At 35.9% G+C, this 23,340-nt stretch overlaps 1 protein-coding gene across 11 annotated transcripts in view; it reads left to right on the plus strand.

Annotated features, from left to right (window-relative positions):
- The window catches only part of DMXL1 (Dmx like 1), a 175,054-nt gene that overhangs the window by 69,781 nt on the left and 81,933 nt on the right, over window positions 1-23,340 (plus strand). For all 11 annotated transcript variants that reach the window (XM_031666421.1, XM_021939615.2, XM_003900023.5 and 8 more), the window contains 8 exons: window positions 465-567; window positions 3,092-3,211; window positions 3,500-3,721; window positions 4,948-6,630; window positions 8,138-8,245; window positions 20,841-21,010; window positions 21,529-21,626; window positions 22,924-23,089. In XM_031666421.1, coding sequence (XP_031522281.1) covers window positions 465-567; window positions 3,092-3,211; window positions 3,500-3,721; window positions 4,948-6,630; window positions 8,138-8,245; window positions 20,841-21,010; window positions 21,529-21,626; window positions 22,924-23,089 — 2,670 coding nt within the window. The remainder of the gene's footprint in view (window positions 1-464; window positions 568-3,091; window positions 3,212-3,499; window positions 3,722-4,947; window positions 6,631-8,137; window positions 8,246-20,840; window positions 21,011-21,528; window positions 21,627-22,923; window positions 23,090-23,340) is intronic.

Below are 23,340 nucleotides of genomic sequence, written 5' to 3' on the forward strand. Positions count from 1 at the left end.
TAACATACTATTGTATATTTTACTTTCTAGACTTCAGACTAGAAAACAAATTATAATGCTCATTACTATATTCACAACCAAATAAATTTCAAACTTTGACTCAAACATATTATAAAAATATTATCATATTACCATTAGATTTAATAAAGTGGTGTTAGGTTCTTCATCCTTGGTTATGAAAATCACTGGAAAGAAAACTAGGTTCCAATTTGTGGCTAAATAAAAACTGGTGGATATTATTTCTTACTTATAAAGACTTGTTGTAATGAAAGCAAATGATCTTGACCTAAATTTTTATATTCATCTGTTTAATCTAATGGAGGTACCATACACTTACATTATGCTGAACGTTTGAATCTTATTCTGCCTTTAAATATCTCATTATGAAGTATTATTTTTCTGGTTATTTAGCATTAGGTAAATAACACATAGGTCAACTTACGTTGATATGTATTTATATTCAGCATGGGAGAAAAACCCAACTGCTTCATGTTTTTCAAGAAGACTTCATTTTGAATAACCTTGAGAAGAAAAGCCTTGGCAAAGACAACATTTCATCTAATGCAGGTAAGGAAGAAGTGTTTATGGAATGAGAAATACTATGTACAGTATGTTAGGCAGTTAATAAAGATGAATTGGTGAAATGCTTCACATTGTCTGTTTGAAGTAAAAATTGTTTGGAGTAAGTTTGTTTATTAAATATTTATCATAAATGTGAGTATCTTTTTATTCTTAACCAGGTAAGAAATATGAACAAAATTAAAGGGGCATCTTGGTTTTATGTTTTTTAAACTGCATTAAAATAGAAATGCTTTATTATTAACATGTGAGAGCTTTTTGCATGGATGGGGTCCTACCCATCCATTTGGATATTATGGACCTCCTGCCTTTTGAAAATTTATAATTTAAAGAAGTAGCTTAAAACTTCAAGCTAGAAAGTCCTTAATTTAAAAACTAATTGTCTTAATTAATGTTTTTATAGTAAAACAGGTTTTAAAATGTCGTTAAACTCCTCTCATCAACATTATTACTTTACATGAAGGCACACCGAGTAAAATAAAGCTAAAATCTCTTGGTCATCACTTGAGATTATAGAGCCAAACCAAACCCAAAAATGGCATTCTTGAGGATCACAGTCTTATAAATCAATTATACAGTATATGCCCGTTACACAAAGAAGTTATCAAGATTCAAATGTTAAATATCTTCTGCATTTGTTCAGAATTTTTTCTCCTCTTGTACATCATGTCTTTCTGCCACCTTTTCCATTTTTCTTCTTTTATGAGAAGTACTTCTTAGAGTTCTGCACTTTTTGAGACTGGAGTCTGGCTCTGTCACCAGGTTGAGGCAGTGGGCTGATCTCAGCTCTCACTGTAAGTCTGGCCCCGGTTTAATGGCCCATTCTTCCTGCCCTTAGCCTCCTCCCCGAGATGTTGGGACTATTGTGGCTACCGGGCCACTTCTCGGGCCTTCGCTAGTTTTTTTGTATTTTTAGTAGAGATTGGTTTCTCTCACTGCAGTTAGCCAGATAGTCTCATCTCCCTGACTCCATGATCCTGCCTCGCCTCCCAAAGTGCTGGGATTACAGGCTTGAGCCACCGCGCCCGGCCGACATCTAATTTCTTACCATTGCTTTAAGTCTTCTATCAGTTTTCCCTGAATTAATGAGCTGTGCAAATACACTTTATGTGTTTTTTTAACTCTGAACATGGTGGAAATATGCTAAAAATGGGGATTAAAGATATCAGACATAAGACATAGGATTATTTATTGTGTAAACAAAAATATCCTTTCTTTTCATATTAAAATATTAATGAACATGTTAATATTGTTAACAATTTAAGTCTCTTTAAAACTTTTAAAAGAAGTTACTCTCCTTTGCATAAGGTTGAGTTTTTCTATGATCTTCACGTATTCTAATATTTTCTTTTTTCGGATTCTTCAATTTTTAATGTATTTTTTTCTCTCTTTAAGGCTACGATTTTTCTTAAAATATTCAGGAAATTTTTACTTTTACCCAAAAACTATTATGTTCATTATTAGAGTTTCCTAGAAAATACCTAAGGAGTTATGATTTCATTTCTTTTGCTCTATTATGAAGAAGAAAAATGTTTTACAAATATTTTCAGTATTGGAGCATTTTTTGTTGTTAGTGAAATTATCAAAACTAGGATTGATTTCTATTCTTTTTTCTTTTGTTATAATCTTTATCATTCCTTTTCTCTTAATTTCTGTATTTTGGATGCCTAACTTAGAATACATTACCAAAGTTACCTTTTCATTTAGGCTGTCAATACAAGATGATTTAAAACATTTATGGTTACCATTTTTTATTTTTTTCCTATGCAGATTTATAAAAGGGCAAAGTCTTTGTGCCCTTCTATACCTGCTTTCTCATGTTTTACATGTTCTGTGATTTATTTTGTTTTTATACTGTAATTTTCGTTTACCTAATTGTGCACATAGTGAATAATAACTTATAATGAAGAAAATTTGGATTAAAATCTCTTGTTAAAAAGGTTTTTTCAGGCGATAATAAGTCATTGATTTTTTTCTGATGTATTTTAAAAGGATATGTTTATTTTGAGCAACTTGTTTGCTGTTTAAACTGCAATTTGGGCGAAGACAAATTTTCTTGAATGATACGTTTTATAATGAATACTTATAATTTGGCCATTGGATAAATATCCTGAAGTCATCATCCATTATGGACCCTACTCATTTGAAAAATGTTTGGCACCACCATTTCATCATAATATGTTGAGTTTAAGTATATATTGCATAGTTCCTATCTGTTTAGAAATTTTCTGCTTCATATGGTTTAATCTTTGTGAACAATTTGATGATGATGACTCTAAACCTGTCAATTCAAACATGAAATAGCATACATATTATTGTAAAAATTTTAAGTTAATACAAATTCGTATGGTAAAGGATTTGAATATATTTTATAATACCACTTGTATTTGAAGCCTTAGGTAAAAGTTTTTAATTTTCTTTTTTTTAAAGTCCAATTATTTTAACTTGGCATATTTAGCAAGTTGTCTCTTTTATACATATTAACAGTGAAAAATATCGTTAATACTAACAGGCAGCTCACCTAATGGATTTTCTGAGAAGTTCTACCTAATTGTCATAGAATGCACTCAAGACAACCGTTCACTATTACACATGTGGAATTTACATCTAAAATCAATTCCTGTCTCATTAGGTGAGTCATTTGTGTGTGTGTGTAATTTTAATAGGCATAAGTTAACAAATTACACAAAATTAGATAATTTGGTACATATTTCTTAAAGCCATTCTCATTAAATGGTGATAACTGTAGATTATTCAATTAATTTAAAAATCTTTTCTTATTTTCTTTATGTGAAGAATCATATTTATATGTTTACTATTTTCTCTTTTACAAGGCAGTTTCGGATTGTGAAATGTAGCAATCGTAATATTTGTAGGGCTCCCCTGCCTCAGTTTTTGGTTCTTTTCTTATGTTTTATAGATGAAAAAGTAGATACAAAATTATCTGAAGCAGTTTGGCAGCCAGAAGAACATTATTCTTCTTCTCCAGAGAAGATCCTATCTCCTTTTTCACAAAAGTATCAGGCTTGCAGAGCAAATCTCCAGAGTACCAGCAAGTTGACTCTGTTTTCAGAAATGGTTTATAGCCAAGAATTGCATTTGCCAGAAGGAGTTGAGATAATAAGTATTAAGCCATCAGCAGGTTTGTAAATTTTATGAAAAGAGACTAATTTTGTAACACATGCGTATTTACCAGGTATTTAAAAATAGGTGCTGCGACTACCTCTTAAATCCACACAGAACCAGAAATGGAAATAATAATATTCAAGTACCCTAAATTGAAGACTTATAGTTCTCATTATGTTTTCAGATTACTCTGACATTTATCAGCCAGTTCTAGTCTTAAATATTGATTTCTAAAACACATTTCGTTTGTCTTTTGGGAAGACAAAGGGACAGTTTCTAGAGCGGAGATGGTAACTGAGTTGTCCCTTATTTGCAAACTTTGATGGTATTGGCAATAGCTTCCTGGAGCCATGATTCTGATTGTATGGTTTCTGCTATATATTTATTATCCTTATTCTAGAGCAGTGGTTTTCAAAGTGTCCCCAGGCCAGCAGCATCAGCATCCTGGAAACTTGTTAGAAATGGGCCACCCCATTTCTTGGGCCACCCAGGGTTACTGTATCTCAAACTCTGGGATGGGACCCAGTGGCCTGGTCTTACAAGCCTTTCAAGTGATTCTTATGCATGCAAAAGGTCAAGAACCACTGTTCTGGAGTATCAAGAATACTAATCAAAAATAAAAATCAAGGCCCCTGTTTTAGAAAACTAATAGTGCATGATTACTTTAAGTCTCAGCAAATGTTAAGTTCTAATTAGAAATCTTCTCAGCATTTGTTATGGCAAATATACCTCAATCATCAAGGGCCCTGTAAAGTGACCATTCAGTACTTGAGTAAACATAGGCCATTCACATTTATATTGAAAAATGTAAAAGAGAAGGAGCCAGTGAGTGTTGACAAATTAAAAAAAAAATGCATTGATAGCTTTAAAATTAGATTTATAATGTATAAAACTAGCAAAGAGCTGTGAAACAAATTCTGGATTGACTAGAATTCAAGTTTTTAAATTCTGCCTATGCCGAAGTTGTTTGATTTAGGCCCAAGATGTTTAACCTTCAAGAATTGAAGTAAATTATCTCAGAGTTCCCTTTAAACTCTAGGTTTTGGTGATCCTTTCTTTTTTATACCTTTCTGATGTCATTAAAAGCCTCTTTCTTACTATTCTTGCTGCCTCTTCTTAAATAAATATAGGCTGTCATGCTCTTAACAGTAGTTAATACAAAAAGACTAAAATCTTAAGTACATAAAAACAGAAGTATTTAACCAAATTTGACATTTTGTTAATGGATTATTTTTATTTTAGGACATCTGAGTTCATCTTCTATATATCCTGCATGCAGTGCTCCTTATTTATTGGCAACTTCATGTTCAGATGAGAAAGTAAGATTCTGGAGATGCAGAGTAACAGATGGACAATCTGCCACATCAAAGAATGGAAAAATTGATCTTGCATATGTTTGGGAAGAATGGCCATTACTTATTGAAGATGGACTTCAGAGCAATAGTAGTATAACTGTACCTGGTAGGCCTATAGAAGTTAGCTGTGCACATACAAATCGTTTAGCAGTAGCTTATAAGCAGCCTGCATCTAATAGTAGATCTTCCCAGGACTTTGTGATGCATGTAAGTATTTTCGAATGTGAGTCAACAGGAGGTTCATGTTGGGTCCTTGAACAGACAATTCATTTAGATGAGTTAAGCACAGTATTGGATTCTGGCATTAGTGTTGACAGTAATTTAGTGGCCTATAATAAACAAGAGATATATTTATCTAGTAAAGAGAATATCACATCAAACACAAAGCATTTAGTTCACTTAGATTGGATGTCTAGAGAAGATGGTTCTCATATCCTGACTGTAGGAATTGGATCAAAACTTTTTATGTATGGACCCCTGGCTGGCAAGGTACAAGACCAGACTGCTAAGGAAAGCCTGGCGTTTCCTCTCTGGGAGAGTACTAAAGTTGTGCCCCTTTCTAAATTTGTACTATTACGAAGTATGGACCTGGTTTCTTCTGTAGATGGCTCCCCACCTTTTCCTGTTTCTTTATCGTGGGTCCGGGATGGCATCCTTGTGGTAGGAATGGACTGTGAAATGCATGTGTATTCCCAATGGCAGCCATCTTCTAAACAAGAACCTGTTATAACAGATTCGTACAGTGGGAGCACTCCATCTATAACAAGTTTAATGAAACAGAGTAACTCCAGTTCTGGGTTACATCCTCCAAAGAAAACTCTGACTCGATCCATGACCAGTCTTGCACAGAAAATCTGTGGAAAGAAAACTGCATTCGATCCTTCAGTGGATATGGAAGATTCAGGTCTTTTTGAAGCAGCTCATGTACTTTCCCCGACTCTACCTCAGTATCATCCCTTGCAGCTTTTGGAACTCATGGATCTTGGTAAAGTTCGGAGAGCCAAGGCCATATTGTCCCATCTTGTTAAGTGCATTGCTGGGGAAGTTGTGGCTTTGAATGAAGCTGAATCTAATCATGAACGCCGCCTTAGGTCTCTCACAATCAGTGCTAGTGGAAGCACTACCAGAGACCCCCAGGCATTCAACAAGACTGAAAATACAGATTACACAGAAATAGATTCTGTTCCTCCACTTCCTTTATATGCCTTACTTGCAGCAGATGATGATAGCTGTTACTCATCTTTGGAGAAATCTGGTAATGAGAGTACCTTAAGTAAATCAAACCAGTTATCAAAAGAAAGTTATGATGAGCTTTTTCAGACTCAACCTGTAATGACTGATACTCATATGTTAGAGACAGATGAAGAAAATACAAAGCCTAGAGTTATTGACCTTTCACAATACAGTCCAACTTACTTTGGACCTGAGCATGCTCAGGTTCTTTCTGGCCACTTACTTCATTCTAGTTTACCAGGACTCAGCCGGATGGAACAGATGTCTTTGATGGCCTTAGCAGATACAATTGCAACAACAAGCACTGATATTGGAGAAAGCCGAGACAGAAGCCAAGGTAAAACTAAACTCCATGCTGATAACATTTTTACTTATTTTCACAGAAAATAATTTTAAATAATTATTATTAAAATGATGCCATTAGCTAGGCACAGGGGCTTATGCCTGTAAATTCAGCTCTTTTGGAGGCTGAGGCAGGAGGATCACTAGAACCCAGGAGTTTAAGACCAGCCTGGGCAACATAATGAGACCCCCATCTCTATGAAAACAAAAAAAAAATTAGCAAGATATGGTGCCTCATGCCTGTAGTCCTAGCTACTCAGGAGGCTGAGGTGGAATGATGCTTGCGCCCAGGAGGTTGAAGCAGCAGTGAATTGATTGTGCCACTGCACTACAGCCTGGGCAATAGAGCAAGACCCTGTCTCTTAAAAAAAAAAATACGATTAAGGTTTTTTTTGGAAACATCCTTGCTACCTTCACAACAGTTTTAACTTTTTCCCCCCCAGACTATCATAAACAGTAAACTCTTAATATGCACTATTTATCCCATAAATCATAGTACTATGAGCAAGTGCACAAAGACTCCTTATGCTGGTCATTTTTACTAATTGTCTGCTTAGTATTATAAGAGATCCAACTGAATCTTTCTTAGTTTAGCAAAATTTAACAGATTCTTATTAAACAATTATTTTAGGTACCTAAAAGTAAAAGGTGATTTCTGTTTTTTTTCCCTCATTTTGTAATAATCCACTATTAACAATTATAATTCAGTTTTTAAAACATTGAGTTTTTTTTTTTTAATTAGCATTAGTGTATACTCCTACCTAGAAAAGCATAATGTAATTAGATCTTTTCCTCACCCAGAGAGCATTTTAAAAAAAACACTGCTGAGTTATGAACAGTTTCCCATCAAATCTCAAGTTCTGAAATGAACCAATTGAGCCTTGTGGACCATATATATGTCAGTATCCCTTTGAACGAAGCTTGAAAGGAAAATTTAGGGTAAATTTAATATAACAAAATTAAATTTAAGAAAAATTAAGTTGGTTATGAATCTTGACACTTTTAGCGATATTACTAGTAGATACTATTTTTGATGTGATATGTTATAGGTGTTTTATGTTTTTAGTTTTTGCTTCAAGGAAAAAATACCAGGCCCTCCCACCATAGAACTATTTCTTCCATTGTTAACAGCAGATTATTGGGGTGGATGTATGATTTGAATAAACCGTATTGATTAAAGATATTACTGTACATGTGCCACAGAAAAGGTTAAACTGTTCAAAAATCAGTCACAATTTAAATAAGATTTCAATCAGAAGAGGTCAGATTCTAAAGAGTATCAGACTCTCTTTATTCTCTTTTTTATTATTTTTCCAATTGTTTATACTGTTTTCTCTGTAATGTAAAATTGTGTAGAAAAAGATAAATGTTAGAAAATATTTTAGACTGATAACTTTTTTTGGGGGGGTCAGGTTAAGAATGTTATATGCCTATATTTGGTGTTCTTTTGCTTACAATTTTTTTTTTTTTAAATACGTTGCTTCCCCTTTCTCCCATTGCAGGTGGAGAAACTCTTGATGAATGTGGACTAAAATTTCTTTTGGCTGTTCGACTCCATACCTTTCTTACAACTTCCCTTCCAGCCTATCGAGCTCAACTCCTTCACCAAGGTGATTTTGATAGTAATCTATTAAAGGGAAATAAAGCGAGTAGAAAATGAGAGACTTGGGAGTTTTAAAACTTGTTTTTACCCAGACATGATAATGATGACAAATTTAACACATTTTAAGTTCCTTTATTTATTAGAATGTTTATTTCTTCATAATCTTTGCTTAAAACATTGGAATTTTTAATGGTAGACAAAAGGAGTTAATGAAGAAACAGGTACTGGGAAATTGGATATTCTGTGTTAAAGTTTTTAAATGCATGTTATGTTCAAGGCAAATTAGTATTGTTTCATTTTCTTTAATTTATTCTTTAGATTGTCTTTTTTCTCCTTTTTTTGACATTTATCTAAATTCAGTTTTTCCACCAAACTTTGAATAACATTTTTGTTATAATGCATTCTCAAATTTTAAATGTTTCACAGAGTACAGAATATTGAAAGTGTAAATTTACCCACACTTAAAACTGTTAAAATATGTATTTCAGATATTAGTTTAGTATATTTCATGTATTCTGTATTTAGTGCTGTGTTTCAGATACTGTTAGTTCTCTTACTTTGAACTGTGTTAGACTTTGAACTGTCTTAGCGTAACTTAATAGATTCTTATTAAATGATTATTGTAGGTATCTGAAAATAACATTGTCTTAGTTCAAAGTGAGAGAAATCTCACTTAAGTTCACTTAAACAAAACAGCATGTTTTTTGGCTCATCTCCCAGGAAGTTCAAGAAATAGAGCTAGCTTTCAGCATTATTGGATCTGTAGGTTTAAAAGGTGTTATTGGGACCTTGCAGTTTAGCCTTTTAGCCTCTGCTCCTTCGTCTCAGTCTTTTGCTCGTACCTTTTGTCTGTCTCTTTGTTTCTGTATTTTCTTTCTCTCATTTTGTATATAGCTTTGAAAAAAGTAAAGTTGAAAATTCTAAATAAAATTCTTTTTAGTTTTTTTTTTTTTTTCTTTTTGAGATAGAGTCTTGCTCCGTCATCCAGGCTAGAGTACAGTGGTGTGATTTCTGCACACTGCAACCTCCATTTCCCGGGTTCAAGTGATTCTCCTGCCTTAGCCTCCCGAATACCTGGGACTACAGGCACATGCCACTACGCCTGGCTAATTTTTGTGTTTTTAATAGAGATGGGGTTTCACCATATTGGCCAGGCCAGTCTTGAACTCCTGACCTCAAGTAGTCCGCCTGCCTTGGCCTCCCAAACTGCTGGGGATTGCAGGGGTGGGCCACCTTGCCAGGCCAAATTCTCTTTAAAATTTTTAAATTGTAATTTAACACATTAAAATTGTGTATATTTATAGGGTCCAAAGTAATGTTATATGTATACAACGTGCAATGATTAAGTCAAACTAGACATATCCATCACCTCAAATATGTAGCATATTTGTGGTAAGAATATTTGAAATGTACTCTCTTAGCAATATTGAAATATACAATACACTATTATTAAAGATAGTTACCAAGCTGTGCAGTAGATATCAGAAATGTATTCCTCCTAACTGAAACTTTGTACTCTTTGACCAATGTCTCCCTTCTCATCTTGTCCCCAGCCTTGGGCAAATACCATTTTATTCTCTGTTTCTTTGATTTCAATTGTATTTGATTCCACACATAAGTGAGATCATGCAATATTTGTCTATGACTGGCTTATTTCACTTACTGTAATGTTCTCCAGGTTCATCCATGTTGTTGCAAATGACAAGATTTCCTTTTTTAAGGCTGACTGATACTCCAGTGTATATACGAGCATACACGTTTTTGTTGTGCTTTGCTAGGTTGCATTTTGCAAATACAGCAGTTTTTACAAATTGAAGCTTTGTGGCAACCCTTTGTTGAGCAAGTCTGTCAGCACCATTTTTCCAACAGCATGTGTTCACTTCATGTCTCTGTGTCTCATTTTGGTAATTCTCACAATATTTCAAACTTTTTCTGTCGTCTGTGATCAGTGATCTTTGTTGTTATTATAATGGTTTTGGAGTGCCATGAACTGTGCCTACGTAGGACGTTGAATTTAGTCAATAAATTGTGTACTGTGGCTACAACACCAATCAGCCATTCCCCTGTATTTCTCCTGCTCAGACCTCCCTATTCACTGAGACATAACCAATATAGAAATTAGGACAGTTTAACAACCCTACAGTGTCTTCTAAGTGTTCAAGCAAAAGGAAGAGCTGCATATCTCTTGCTTTAAATCAAAAGCTAGAAATGACTAAGCTTAGTAAGGAAGGCATGTCGAAAGCCAAGATAGGCTGAAGGCTAAGCCTCTTGTGCCAAACAGTTTACCAAATTGTAAATGCAAAGGACAAGGTCCAAAGGAAACTAAACGTTCTCCATTGAACACATGAATGATAAGAAAGCGAAGTAGCCTTATTGCTTATGTGGAAAAAGTTTGAGTGGTCTAGATGGATCAAACTAGCCACAAGATTTTCTTATGCCAAAGCCTAGTCTAAAACAAGGCTCTAACTCGTCTTAATTTCATGAAAGGTGAGAGAGGTGAGGAAGCTGCAGAATTAAAGTTTGAAGCTAGCAGAGGTTGGTCCCTGAGGTTCAAGGAAAGAAGCCTTCTCCGTAAACTACAAGTACAAGGTGAAGCTGGATCTTCTGGATAACATGCTGAAGCTTCTACGTCATTCAGCACTTGCTTCAGCATGTTTTCCAGAAGGTCTAGCTAAGATAATGGATGAAGGTGGCTACACAAAAGGACAGATTTTTAAAGTAGATGGAATAGCCTTCTTTTGGAAGAAGATGCCATCTAGGACTTTTATAGTTAGAGAGAAGTCAGTGCCTGGCTTAAAGGACAGACTGACTCTTGTTAGGGGCTAATGCAGCTGGTAACTAAGTTGAAGCCAATGCCCATTTACCATTCTGAAAATCCTAGAGTCTTTAAGAATTACGCGAAACCTCTTCTGTCTGTGCTATACGAATGGAAAAACAAAGCCTGATGGCAGCACCTCTGTTTATAGCATCATTTACTGAATATTTTCAGCCCACTATTGAGACCTTCTGTTGAGAAATAAGATTTCCTTTCAAAATATTGCTGTTATTGACAGTGACCTGTTCACACTAGAGCTCTGATGCAGATGTACAAGGAGATTAATATAGTTTTTATGCCTGTAACACAACATTCATTTTGCAGTCCATGAATCAAGGAATGCTTCCAACTTTTAAGTCTTATCATTTAAGAAATACATTTCATAAGGCTATAACTGCTATAGATAATGATTCCTCTGATGGATCTGGACAAAGTAAATTGAAAACCACTGGAAAGGTTTCACCATTCTAGATGCCATTAGGGACATTTGTAATTCATGGGAGGATGTCAAAATATCAACATTAACAAGAGTTTGGAAGAAGTTGATTGCAGCCTTCACAGATGACTTTGAAGGGTTCATGACTTCAGTAGAGGAAGTAATTGCAGATATGGTAGAAATAGCAAGGGAACTGGAATTAAAAGTAGAACCTGAAGATGTGACTGAATTGCTGCAATCTCAGGGTAAAATTTTAGCAGAGCCAGGCATGATGGCTCATGCCTGTAATCTCAGCACTTTGGGATATTGAGGTGGGAGGATCGTTTGAGGCCAGGAGTTTGAGGACCAGCCTGAGCAACATAGACCCCATCTCTGAAAAAAATTTAGGTAGGTTTAGTGATACGTGCCTGTAGTCCTAGCTACTCAGGGAGCTGAATGGGAATATCACTTGAGTCCAGGAGGTCAAGACTGCGATGAGCTGTGATCACACCACTGCACTCCAGCCTGGGCAACAGAAGGAGACCCTGTCTCAAAAAAAAAAAAAAAAAAAAGCAAAAACTTCAGCAAATGAGGAGTTGCTTCTTAAAGGATGAGCAATGAATGTGGTTTCTTAAGGTGGAATCTACGCCTAGTGAAGATGCAGTGAACATGGTTGAAATTAAAACAAAGGATTTAGAATAGTCCATAAACTTAGTTGATAGAGCACTGGCAGGGTTTGAGAGGACTGGCTCCAATTTTGAAAGAAGTTCTAAATTCTATCAAATAGAATTACATGGTATAGAGAAATCTCACATAAAAGGAAGAGGCCATCTGTGTGGCACTCTTCGTTGTTGTCTTATTTTAAGAAATTGCTACAGCCATCCCAGCCTTCAGTAACCTCTACCGTGGTCAGTCAGCAGCCAGTAACATCGAGGCAAGATTCTCCATCAGCAAAGAATATGACCTGCTTAAGGCTCAGATTATTGTTACGTTTTAGCAATAATGTGCTTTTTAATTAAGGTATGTACACTCATTTTAGACATAATGCTATTACACAGTTAATAGACCACAGTATGATGTGACCATAACTTGTATAAGCACTGGGAAACAAAAAGTTGTGTTACTCATTTTACTGCAATATTTGCTTTATTGTGGTGGTCTGAAATCGAACCTACGGTATCTCCAAGGTATGCCTATATATGAGACATTTTCTTTATTAATTTATTGATGGATACTTAGGTTGATTTGATAACTAAGCTATTGTGAATAAAGCTACACTTAACATTGGAGTGCAGATAACTCTTCAACATACTGATTTCACATCCTTTAACTATATACACATAAGTGGGGTTGGTGGATCATGTGGTAATTTTGTTTCTATATTTTTTCTTTCTTTTTTTAGTTAAAATTTTTTGCTTTTCTTCTCTTTTAATAAAACATTGTCCCAGAATGTTTTTAGATATTTGAGGAACCTTCATACCCTTTTCCATAATGGCTGTACTAATTTATGTTCCCACTAGCAGTGTACCAGGCTCCCCTTTTCGCCACTTCTTTACCAAAACTTTTTTTTTCTCTCTTTCTGGTAATAGACATTCTAGCAGGTGTGAATTGTTATCTCATTATGGCTTTAATTTGCATTTTCCTGATGATTATGGATGTCAAGCACCTTTTTCATTTATCTGTTGGACATTCATATGTCTTCTTTTGAGAAATATGTGTTCAGGTCTTTTGTCCCCTCTGGGTTTTTTTTTTCCCCCCCAAGAGATGAAGGTCTTACTCTGTTGCCCAGGCTGGAGTCAAACTCCTGGCCTCAAGCCATCCTCCTGCCTCAGCCTCTCAAATAGCTGGGACTACAGGTGTGCACCACTTGTGCCTGGCATGTCCATTTTTTAATTGAGTTTTCTTGCTATTGGGTTATTAGAGTTCTTGATATATTTTGGATATTAACTCCGTATCAGATATACAGATTGCAAATATTATTTCCCAATCCATGGCTTTTCTCTTCACTCTGCTGATTGTATTTTTTGCTATGCAGACATTTTCAGTTTGATGTAATCCCATTTGTTAATTTTTGCTCTTGTTGCCTGTCCCTTTGGTGCTGTGTCCAAAAAAATCCATTGCCCAGACTGATGACATGTAGTTTTCCCCCTGTGTTTTCTTCTCGTGGTTGTATAATGCAGGTCTTATGTTTAAGTCTTTAGTCCATTTTGACCTATTTTTGTATATGGTGTAAGGTAATGGTCCAATTTCATTCTTCTGCATGTAGTTATCTAGTTTTCCCAGCACCATTTTTTGAAGAAACTATCCTTTTCTATTGTGTGTTCCTGGCACCTTTGACAAAAATCAGTTGAGTATAAATGTATGAGTTGATTTCCACGCCTTCTGTTCTATTCCATTGGTCTGTGTTTCTGTTTTTACACCAGTACCTTGCTATTTTGATTACCCTAGCTTTGTAATATAGTTTGAAATCAGGCAGTATGATGTCTCTAGGTTTGTTCTTTCATCTCAAGTTTACTTTGGGTATTTGGGGTTTCTTGGTATTCCTAATGAATTTTAGGGTTTTTTTTCTTTTTTTCTATTTCTGTGAAAAATGACATCAGTATTTTGATAGAGATTGCATTGAATCTGTAGATAATTTTGGGTAGTTTGAACATCTTAACGATTTAAAAATTAAATTAATTTTTCCAATCTGTGAACACTGGGTATCTTACCATTTTTTTGTGTCTTCAAATTTCTTTCATCAGTGTTTTACAGTTTTATTGTAGAGCTCTTTTACTTCCTTGGTTAAATTTTTGTTTTTAATGAGATGGGGTCTTACTGTGTTGCCCAGGCTGTTCTTAAACTCCTCAGCTCAAACTGTCCTCCCACTCTGGCCTCCCAAATGCTGGGATTACAGACGTGAGCCACCAGCCTGTTTTTTTTTTTTGTTTGTTTGTTTTGTAGCAATGATTAATGAGATTGTTTTATTTATTTTTTAAATCAGATCAGATAATTTGTTGTTACTGTATGGAAATGCCACTTCTTTTTGCATTTTAATTTTGTATCCTTCATGTTTAATGTAGTTGTTTATTAGTTCTGTTTCTTTGGTGGAGTCTTTTGTGTTTTCTGTATGTAAGATTGTGTTGTTAGCAAACAGTGACATTTTTACTTCTTCATTTCCTATTTGGATGCCTTTTTATTTCTTTCTTTTGTCCAGTTGCTCTGGCAGGGACTTCTAGTACTATCATAGTTGAGTAGAAGTTGTGAGAGAGTGCATTTTTGTCCTCTTTCTGATCTTAGAGGAAAAGCTTTTAAATTGTCACTGTTGAGTATGATGTTTAGCTCTGGGCTTATCATTTGTGGCCTTTATTGTGTTGAGGTACATTCCTTCTGCACCTAATTTTTTGAGAGTTTTTGTCATGAAAGGATGTTGAATTTTACTTGATGCTTTTTTTGCATCTGTTGAGAGGATCATATGGTTTTGTCCTTAATTTTGTTAATGTGAACAGAACGACATCAGTTAATTTGCACATGTTGAGCCAATCTTGAACCCTTGGCATAATTCCTACTTGATCATACTGGGTGATCCTTTTATTGTGCTGTTAATTTGGTTTGCTAGTATTTTGTGGAGGGTTTTACATTTGTGTTTATCAGGGATAATGACCTATAATTTTTATTATTATTGTTATTATTTTGTATTTATTTTGCCTGGCATTGGCATCAGGGAACTCCTGGTCTCATAAAAAGAAGAACTTTTCTTTCCTCTTCTGTTCTTTGGAAGAGTTTAAGAAGGATTGGTGTTAGTTTTTCTTTAAATGTTTAGTAGAATGCACCTGTGATGTGATCAAATTCTGGATTTTTCTTTGATGGGTTGACGGGAGACTTGTGTGTGTGATTTTTTTTTTTTTTTTTTTGAGACGCTCCTGTCACCCAACTCTGGAATGCAGTGGTGCAATCTCGGCTCACTGCAACTTCTGCCTCCGGGTTTCAAGTGATTCTCCTACTTCAGCCTCCTGAGTAGCTGGGGTAATTTAGTAGAGACAGAGTTTCGCCATGTTGGCAAGGCTGGTCTGGAACTCCTGACCTCAAGTGATCTGCCTGCCTTGACCTCCCAAAGTGCTGGGGTTACAGGCATGAGACACCGTGCCTGACCTGATGGGAGACTTTATATTACTGATTTATGTGCTTACCCATCATCAATCTGTTCAGATATTTTATTTCTTCATATTTCAGTTCTGGCAGGTTATCTGTGTCTAGGAATTTATCCATTTCTTCTGGGTTATCCAATTTGTTGGCAGATATCTGCATATTCATCTCTTACAATTATTTGTTTGTGGTATCATTTGTAGTGTCTCTTCTTTAAGTTCTAATTTTATTTTTAGTCTTTGGTTTATTTATTTATTGAGATAGAGACTTTCTCTGTCTCCCAGGCTGGAGTGCCATGGCGCCTCGCAGCTCACTGCAACCTGTGCCCTCCTGGGTTTAAGCGATTCTCCTGCCTCAGCCTCTCAAGTAGCTGGGATTATCGGCTTGCTCCACCACACCCAGCTAATTTTTGTATTTTGTAGAGACAGGGTTTTGCCATGTTGGCCAAGCTGGTCTCGAACTCTTGACCGCAAGTGATCCTCCTGCCTCCATCTCCTAAAAGTGCTGGGATTACAGGCATGAGCCACTGCGCCTGGCCCTTCTTTTTCTTAATCTTGCTAAGGATTTGTCAAGTATATTTATCTTTCCAGAAAACTGACCCTTAGTTTTGTTAGTTGTTTTTCCCTGTCATTTTTCTAGTTTATACTTTATTTATTTCTACTCCGATCTTCATTTCCTTTCTTCTGTTAACTTTGGGCTGAGTTTCTTCTATTTTTAGTTCCTTGATGTATAATAGTAGGTTGTTTATTTGAGAGAGAGAGAGAGAGAGAGAGAGAGAGATATGGGGGGAGGAACTGAATGCTGTGATTTTCTCTCTTAGAAATAGTTTTGCTGCATCCCATAAATTTTAGCATATTCTGTTTTTGTATTTGTTTGTCTCAAGATAATTTTTAATTTCTCTTTTGATTTCTTCTTTGACCCATTGTTTTTTCAGGAGCATATTGTTTAATTTCCACAAATTGGTGACTTTTCCAAGATTTCTCCTGTTATTTATTTCTCATTTCATACTATTGTGATCAGCAAAGATACTTGATATGATTTAATCCACTTGAATTTTTTAAAACTTGCTTTGTAATCTAACATATTATCTATTCTGGGGAATATTCTTTGTGTGCACAAAAAGAATGCATATTCTGTTGCTGTTTGGTAGAGTGTTCTGTACATGTCTTTTAGGTACATTTGGTCTGAGAGACTAAACATTGGTCAGATCCAGTGTTCTTAATTTTCTGTCTGGATGGTCTGTCCTTTGTTGAAAGTAGGGTATTGAATCCCCCTATTATTACTATATTGTAATCTCTCTCCCTTTACTTTCTTTAATATTTGCTTTCGAAGTCTAAGTGCCTCTGATGTTGAGTATGTATATATTTATAATTATTAATATCCTCTGGATGAATTGACCCTTTTATCATTATGTAACATACTTCTTTGTCTCCTTTTACAGTTTTTGACTTGAAGTCTATTTTGTCTAAGTATAGCTACCCCCATTCTCTTTCGGTTTCTATTTGAGTAGAATTTATTTAAATAAGAATAAATTTGTTTTAATTTTCCTCTATATATTCAAGTAGTTCACTGAACTTTTTAAGTGGATTATTCCAATATTCATCGGTCATTTCATAGATCTGTTTCCTTTGGGTTCATTATTGGAAATTTATTAGTTTCTTTTCGAGATATAATGATTCCCTGCTTCTTCACCATTCTTGTGTATTTGCTTTGGGGTCTGCACATTTGAGGAGACAACAACCTCTTCTGGGCTTTATAGGTGATTTCTGGCCAAGATAGAGCTTCACTATTAAATCTAGCCTCTGATTATGCATGGTTTAGCCTGAAATGACCCCAGGGGGGCAGGGCTTACAGTTGGGTTCTCTAGGTGGCTAGGCCCCTGCCTTTAGGTTCTGAGGTTGGATGATGCTGCTCTCTAGGTTCTGCTGTCTGGCAAGACCACTGGCTGGTCTCTGCAGTCATTCAGAGCTGCTGGCTGGGCACTGCGATAGCCTCTAATTGGGCTGGGTCACAGGATGTGTTCTCTGGCCAGGCAGTATTATCATTTGGGTTCTGAAGTTGGGCAGGGTTGCAGGCTGGCCCCGAAGTTAGGCAGAGTTGTTATTCCAGATGGACAGATTCAGAGGCTATGTTTTATAGAAATGCGTGTTTGAAGCTTGCCTTCCTGCCTGAACGGAGCCTTGGTGTGAGGTCTGGGGCTGGGCCAAGCCCCTGTTTGGCCTCACAGGTTGGGCAGGTCTGTCCTCTAAGGAAGTACACAGTGATAGGTGTCTCCCTGCCTGTGTGGGACCTTGGGGTGGTGTTTGAGGCTGAGCCAAGCCACTGTTTGAACTCTCTGGTTGGGCAGGTCTAGCCCCTGAGCTTTGCTGAAATATGCTGAGGTAGTTGTCTACCAGTCTGGGCAGGGCTTTGGGGTAGGCTCTGAGGCTGAATGTGGAGGTTAGCCATCTAAGGACTGAAGCCAGGTTTAATTTTTTACCATGCTTCTGGAAGCAACCAGCTTGACTTTGCAGGTAGGATATGCCATTGGCTGTTACCTCTAATTAGATGCTACTACTGGCAGGAACACAGAGCTACCACCAACATCTGTAGGCTAGTTGCTATAAGGTCTAACTCCTTTATTTGTTTCTACCCAACCCCAGATGATCTAGCTATGACATTGCCCACATTGTTTCCCTTGAGGTGAGACCTGCGTGAGCTTCCTGGGAAACATTTTAGAACTCTGGGGAAGCTCAGTGCCTGACTGTGGCTTGCTTTTCCCACTGTACAAACTGGATCTAGGGAATTTTCTCTTCGTACCACAAATCAGCTTGGACGGGAACGGATGATGTGCTCAAAGTGAGACTGTTACTTTTACCCTTCTACTGTAGTTTTTATTTGGTTCTATGGTCCACAGAGGTGTCTCAGCTCATTCCCAAGTTTGTGGGTAAAATGGCATTTTCTTTTCTGTGGCTAGTTGCTACTTAAACTCTCTTTGTGCAGGGGTGTCTGTCTTTTGGGGCTTCTATAACAAATACCTTAGACTGGGTAATTTATAAATAGGAACAATTTATTTTTCATATTTCTGGAGACTGAGAAGTCCAAGATCAAGGCACCAGCAGATTTGGTGTCTGGTAAGGGCTTGATCTCTGCTCCATAGTTGGCACCTTGTTGCTACATCCTTAAATGATGGAACTGGTGAAAAGGACTACCTAGTTCTCTTGATCCCTTTTATAAGGACGTTAATCCCATTCATGAGGGCAGTGGCTAGTTATCTCCTTAAGGCTCTACCTGTAAATGCTGTTACATTGCAGGTTAAGTTTCACCGTGAAATCTGAAGGGATATAAATATGCAAATCATGGCAAGGAATGAAACCTGGGACTTCTATTCCTGCCATCTTACTGATGTCTAAATCAGATTATTTAATTATTTATGAAAATGTATTGAAGTTGCTAGAGAGATGACAGGAATACAAAAATGATTTAGAATAATAGTCCATTCACAATGTAGGGTTTTTTTGTTTTGTTTTAACCTTTTATTTATTTTCAGTGTTCCATATAGAAAGCATTTCACATTGCTTGGCATGGGAGGTAATTCCTTGCTTGACTTAGGTTAAAAATTTGAGGCCGTGTATCTCAAAGCCACATCCTATAGTTAATTATTTACTTTACCTAGTAATGCTAAACAGAATATATTATGAAAAGTCAAAATAGAAGCAGAGCAATAAACATGTGTATTCCATCGGGTTGAGAGAATTACTGACATAAATAATGATGTATAAATATACAAATATCTTACTAATATGGTGATATGGAGTAATAATTACTGTGTGACAGATTCTATTCTAAATTTTATAACTATATTATTTAATTATCAAAACTATGTTATAAGATAGTTCCATGATTATTTGCATTTTATATACAGAGAAATTGAGGCATTTAGAGACAATGTATCTTATCTAAGATTATATGAAGATAGTTCATGATTATTTGCATTTTATATACAGAGAAATTGAGGCATTTAGAGACAATGTATCTTATCTGAGATTATATGAATATATTAGGCTGGTACAAAAGCAATTGCAGTTTTTGCCTTTTTTAATGGCAGAAACCACCTGCAGTTACTTTTGTACCAACTTAATAGTAACAATAGAGCTGGAATTTTATTTTTATTTTCATTTTTGAGACACAGCCTTACTCTGTCACCGAGGCTGGAGTGCAGTGGCATAATCTTGGCTCACTGCCACCTCTGCTTCCCCAGTTCAAGCGATTTTTCTGCCTCAACTTCCTCAGTACCTGGGATTACAGGCACATACCACCTGTCCGGCTAATTGTATGGTTTTGTTTTGTTTTGGTTTTGAGACAGAGTCTCGCTCTGTTGTCCAGTCTGGAGTGCAGTGGCGCAATCTCGGCTCACTGCAAGCTCTGCCTCCCGGGTTCACGCCATTCTCCTGCCTCAGCCTCCCGAGTAGCTGGGACTACAGGCGCCCACCACCACACCTGGCTAATTTTTTGTATTTTTAGTAGAGATGGGGTTTCACCGTGTTAGCCAGGATGGTCTCGATCTCCTGCTCTTGTGATCTGCCCACCTCGGCCTCCGAAAGTGCTGGGATTACGGGCATGAGCCATCGCTCCTGGCCTAATTGTATGTTTTTTAAGTAGAGACAGGGTTTTCACCATGTTGACCAGGCTGGTCTCAAACTTCTGACCACAAGTGATATACCCACCTAGGCCTCCCAAAGTGCTGGGATTATAGGTGTAAGCCACCACTCCCAGCTGGAGCTGGAATTTAATGTATGCATTCGGATTCTGGAGTCTTTACAGTGCTATTCCTCATTCATCAACCTGAACTGCTTACTTGATTCTTTTTTATTAATTCCTTGGAATTACATCCACAAAACAAATGTTGACCAAAGGAAGGTGAAAAGCAGCTTTGAAGATAGAAATATATCAACATAAAATAATGCTTTAAGTGTTTCTCATTTTTAAAAAAGGATCATAAATACATTAGCACAGTGGAATTTGCCATAAGCATTTTTTCTTTTCCTTTCAAAAAAATATGCTATTTCTACAAAACATATATATGCTCATTGTAGTGATATAGTTGTTTGAAGAAGCAAAAATTTTTAAAAGCCCATATTTCTAATCTTAAACTGTGAATCTCATAGAAGTTTACACATTTATATTGAAAATATGGAACATACATTTCTGATAATCATATAAGCGTATTTATATTTTTTATAAACATCATTTTTGACATTTCTTCAGGCCTGTCTACAAGTCATTTTGCTTGGGCATTTCACTCAGTAGCAGAAGAAGAACTGCTGAACATGTTGCCAGCCATGCAGAAAGATGATCCCACTTGGTCTGAATTAAGAGCTATGGGTGTGGGGTGGTGGGTCCGGAATACTCGCATCTTACGCAAATGCATAGAAAAAGTAAGTGTTTTATTTTGGTGTATAAGTGAATTAATATTTTTTGGACATTTCTTTAAATGGCATTTCATATCTTCTCTGCCATTACTCCCTTTTGTTTTTGAAGCGGCAAAAGACTTTTGAATAGTCTTTATTTATATTTCATTTATAACGTATTTCAAAATACCTAAAGTTTTAAAATGTGTATTCTAATTCCCAAGTTTTTAATTGACACACTTGTTAGTAGTATATGTCTGATCTTTAGAAAATAATATGTGTATATGTTTAGAAAAATGTAAAAATAGTACAAAATAACTTGTAATGAAAGGCAATAGTCCTATTATTTCTTCTCTGTAACCATTGAAGCCACCACTATAAGTCACTTTTGTTACTATTTTATATATACATGCACACATTATTCATGTACATATTTTTAAAATTTTATTAAACATTCAGTGGATATGTGCCAGCCTTGCATATGAAGGAAATTACTTGTTCAAAACTGTTTCTGTGAATTTTTGATCAATATTTTTTGATTATAGGTAGCTAAAGCAGCCTTTTATAGAAAGAATGATCCTTTAGATGCTGCCATTTTTTACCTTGCAATGAAAAAGAAAGCTGTGATTTGGGGATTATATAGGTAGGTAAAAAAAAAAAAAAGCTTCAATGTGAAAACCTGTTCATAAGAAGTAAATGAATGAAGTAAGATTTGTTGTTCTTGATGTTGATTCATGTAGATTCTTAGTTGTTTTGTATTTAAGAGAGAGATTTCATAAGGAAAAAGCCCCAAGTGTTTTTCAGAGTGGAAGAAACCTGATGAGGTCAGTTTAATTAATTTTCAGATTTATCAATCCAGAAACAATATTTTGCTTAAGAACTTCTCATGCTCCTATAAAGCAAAGGTAATGTATTAGTCCGTTTTCATGCTGCTAATAAAGAAATACCTAAGACTGGGCATTTTACAAAAGAAAGAGGTTTATTGGACATACAGTTCCACGTGGCTGGGAAGGCCGCACAATCATGGCAGAAGGTGAAAGGCGTGTCTCATGGCAGCAGACAAGACAAAAGAGAGCTTATGCAGGGAAACTCCTCTTTGTAAAACCATCAAGTCTCTTGAGGCTTATTCACTATCACAAGAATAGCATGGGAAGGACTTGTCCCCATGATTCAGTTACCTCCCACTGGGTCCTTCCCACAGCACGTGGGGATTCAAGATGAGATTTGGGTGGGGGCACAGCCAAAACATATCGGGTAACTAAACCAGAAACTTATACTTGGGACTTGGAAGGAGAGGAATTAATTGGTGGAGTCTGGAACAGGCACCTACCTCTGTGCTGTGGGCCAGCGTACCCCACAAAACTACCTCCTTCCTGTGGGCCCCACCTTCTTTCTGAGCTGAATTCACTTAGAATTTTTCTCTCTCATTTCTCAGCAAGACTGGTGAACATGATTACCATAAATAGTTCATCATTTGTTTGAATTTATTTTCAGATGACCCACATGAACAGCAACCTTTGGGGGGAAGAGACTTGATGATTTATGGTGGTTTTGATTCAAGGCACATTCTTTAGATTTTTATCTCTTAGGTCATTCTCAGATGGGCAGGGGTGAAAAGTTACTGATGAGTTTCAATGGTGGCACACAAGTTAATATAAATTAAACATTTTGCATGGATGTAAAAGTAATTTTCACAGTCCTGCTAATGTAGTTTTCTTTGTATTTTGAAAGAAAAACTTTTTGTAATCTCTGAGATTTATGTAACAAATGTTTACTTAATATAATTTTTACTGGGAAAAGAAGCAGATATATAGTAAGGTATGAACTGGCAGATGTTTCTGTTGAGCCTTAGCCAAATCCTAACTTAAGAAAATTGATTCTAATGTAAAAAAAATTGTATTCCAAAATTTTCATACCGTTTTTTTTTTCTTCGTGTATAGAGCTGAAAAAAATACCAGGATGACACAGTTTTTTGGACACAATTTTGAGGATGAAAGGTGGCGTAAAGCAGCTTTAAAGAATGCTTTTTCTTTGCTAGGCAAACAAAGATTTGAACATTCTGCAGCATTTTTTCTTTTAGCTGGTTGCCTCAGAGATGCAATTGAGGTAATTAATGAAATTTAAATAACAAAGAATAGCAATGTCATCTTTTAAAGCTCTATAGTGCTTAAATTTTAATTTTTTTAAATTCAACTTTATTGGAAATAATACAAGGCCAAATATCTAAAATAACTGTTAATATTTAATAGAGACATTTAAAAATTTGTTAACTTGAATGGTATTTATACAGAATTAAGATTAACCAAATGGTGTTTGTTAGTTGGTTGAGATAGGTAATTGATTTGACTCTTAAGAAT

This window comes from Papio anubis, chromosome 5 (assembly GCF_008728515.1).
Source record: "Papio anubis isolate 15944 chromosome 5, Panubis1.0, whole genome shotgun sequence".
NCBI classification, from domain to species: Eukaryota; Metazoa; Chordata; class Mammalia; order Primates; family Cercopithecidae; genus Papio; species Papio anubis.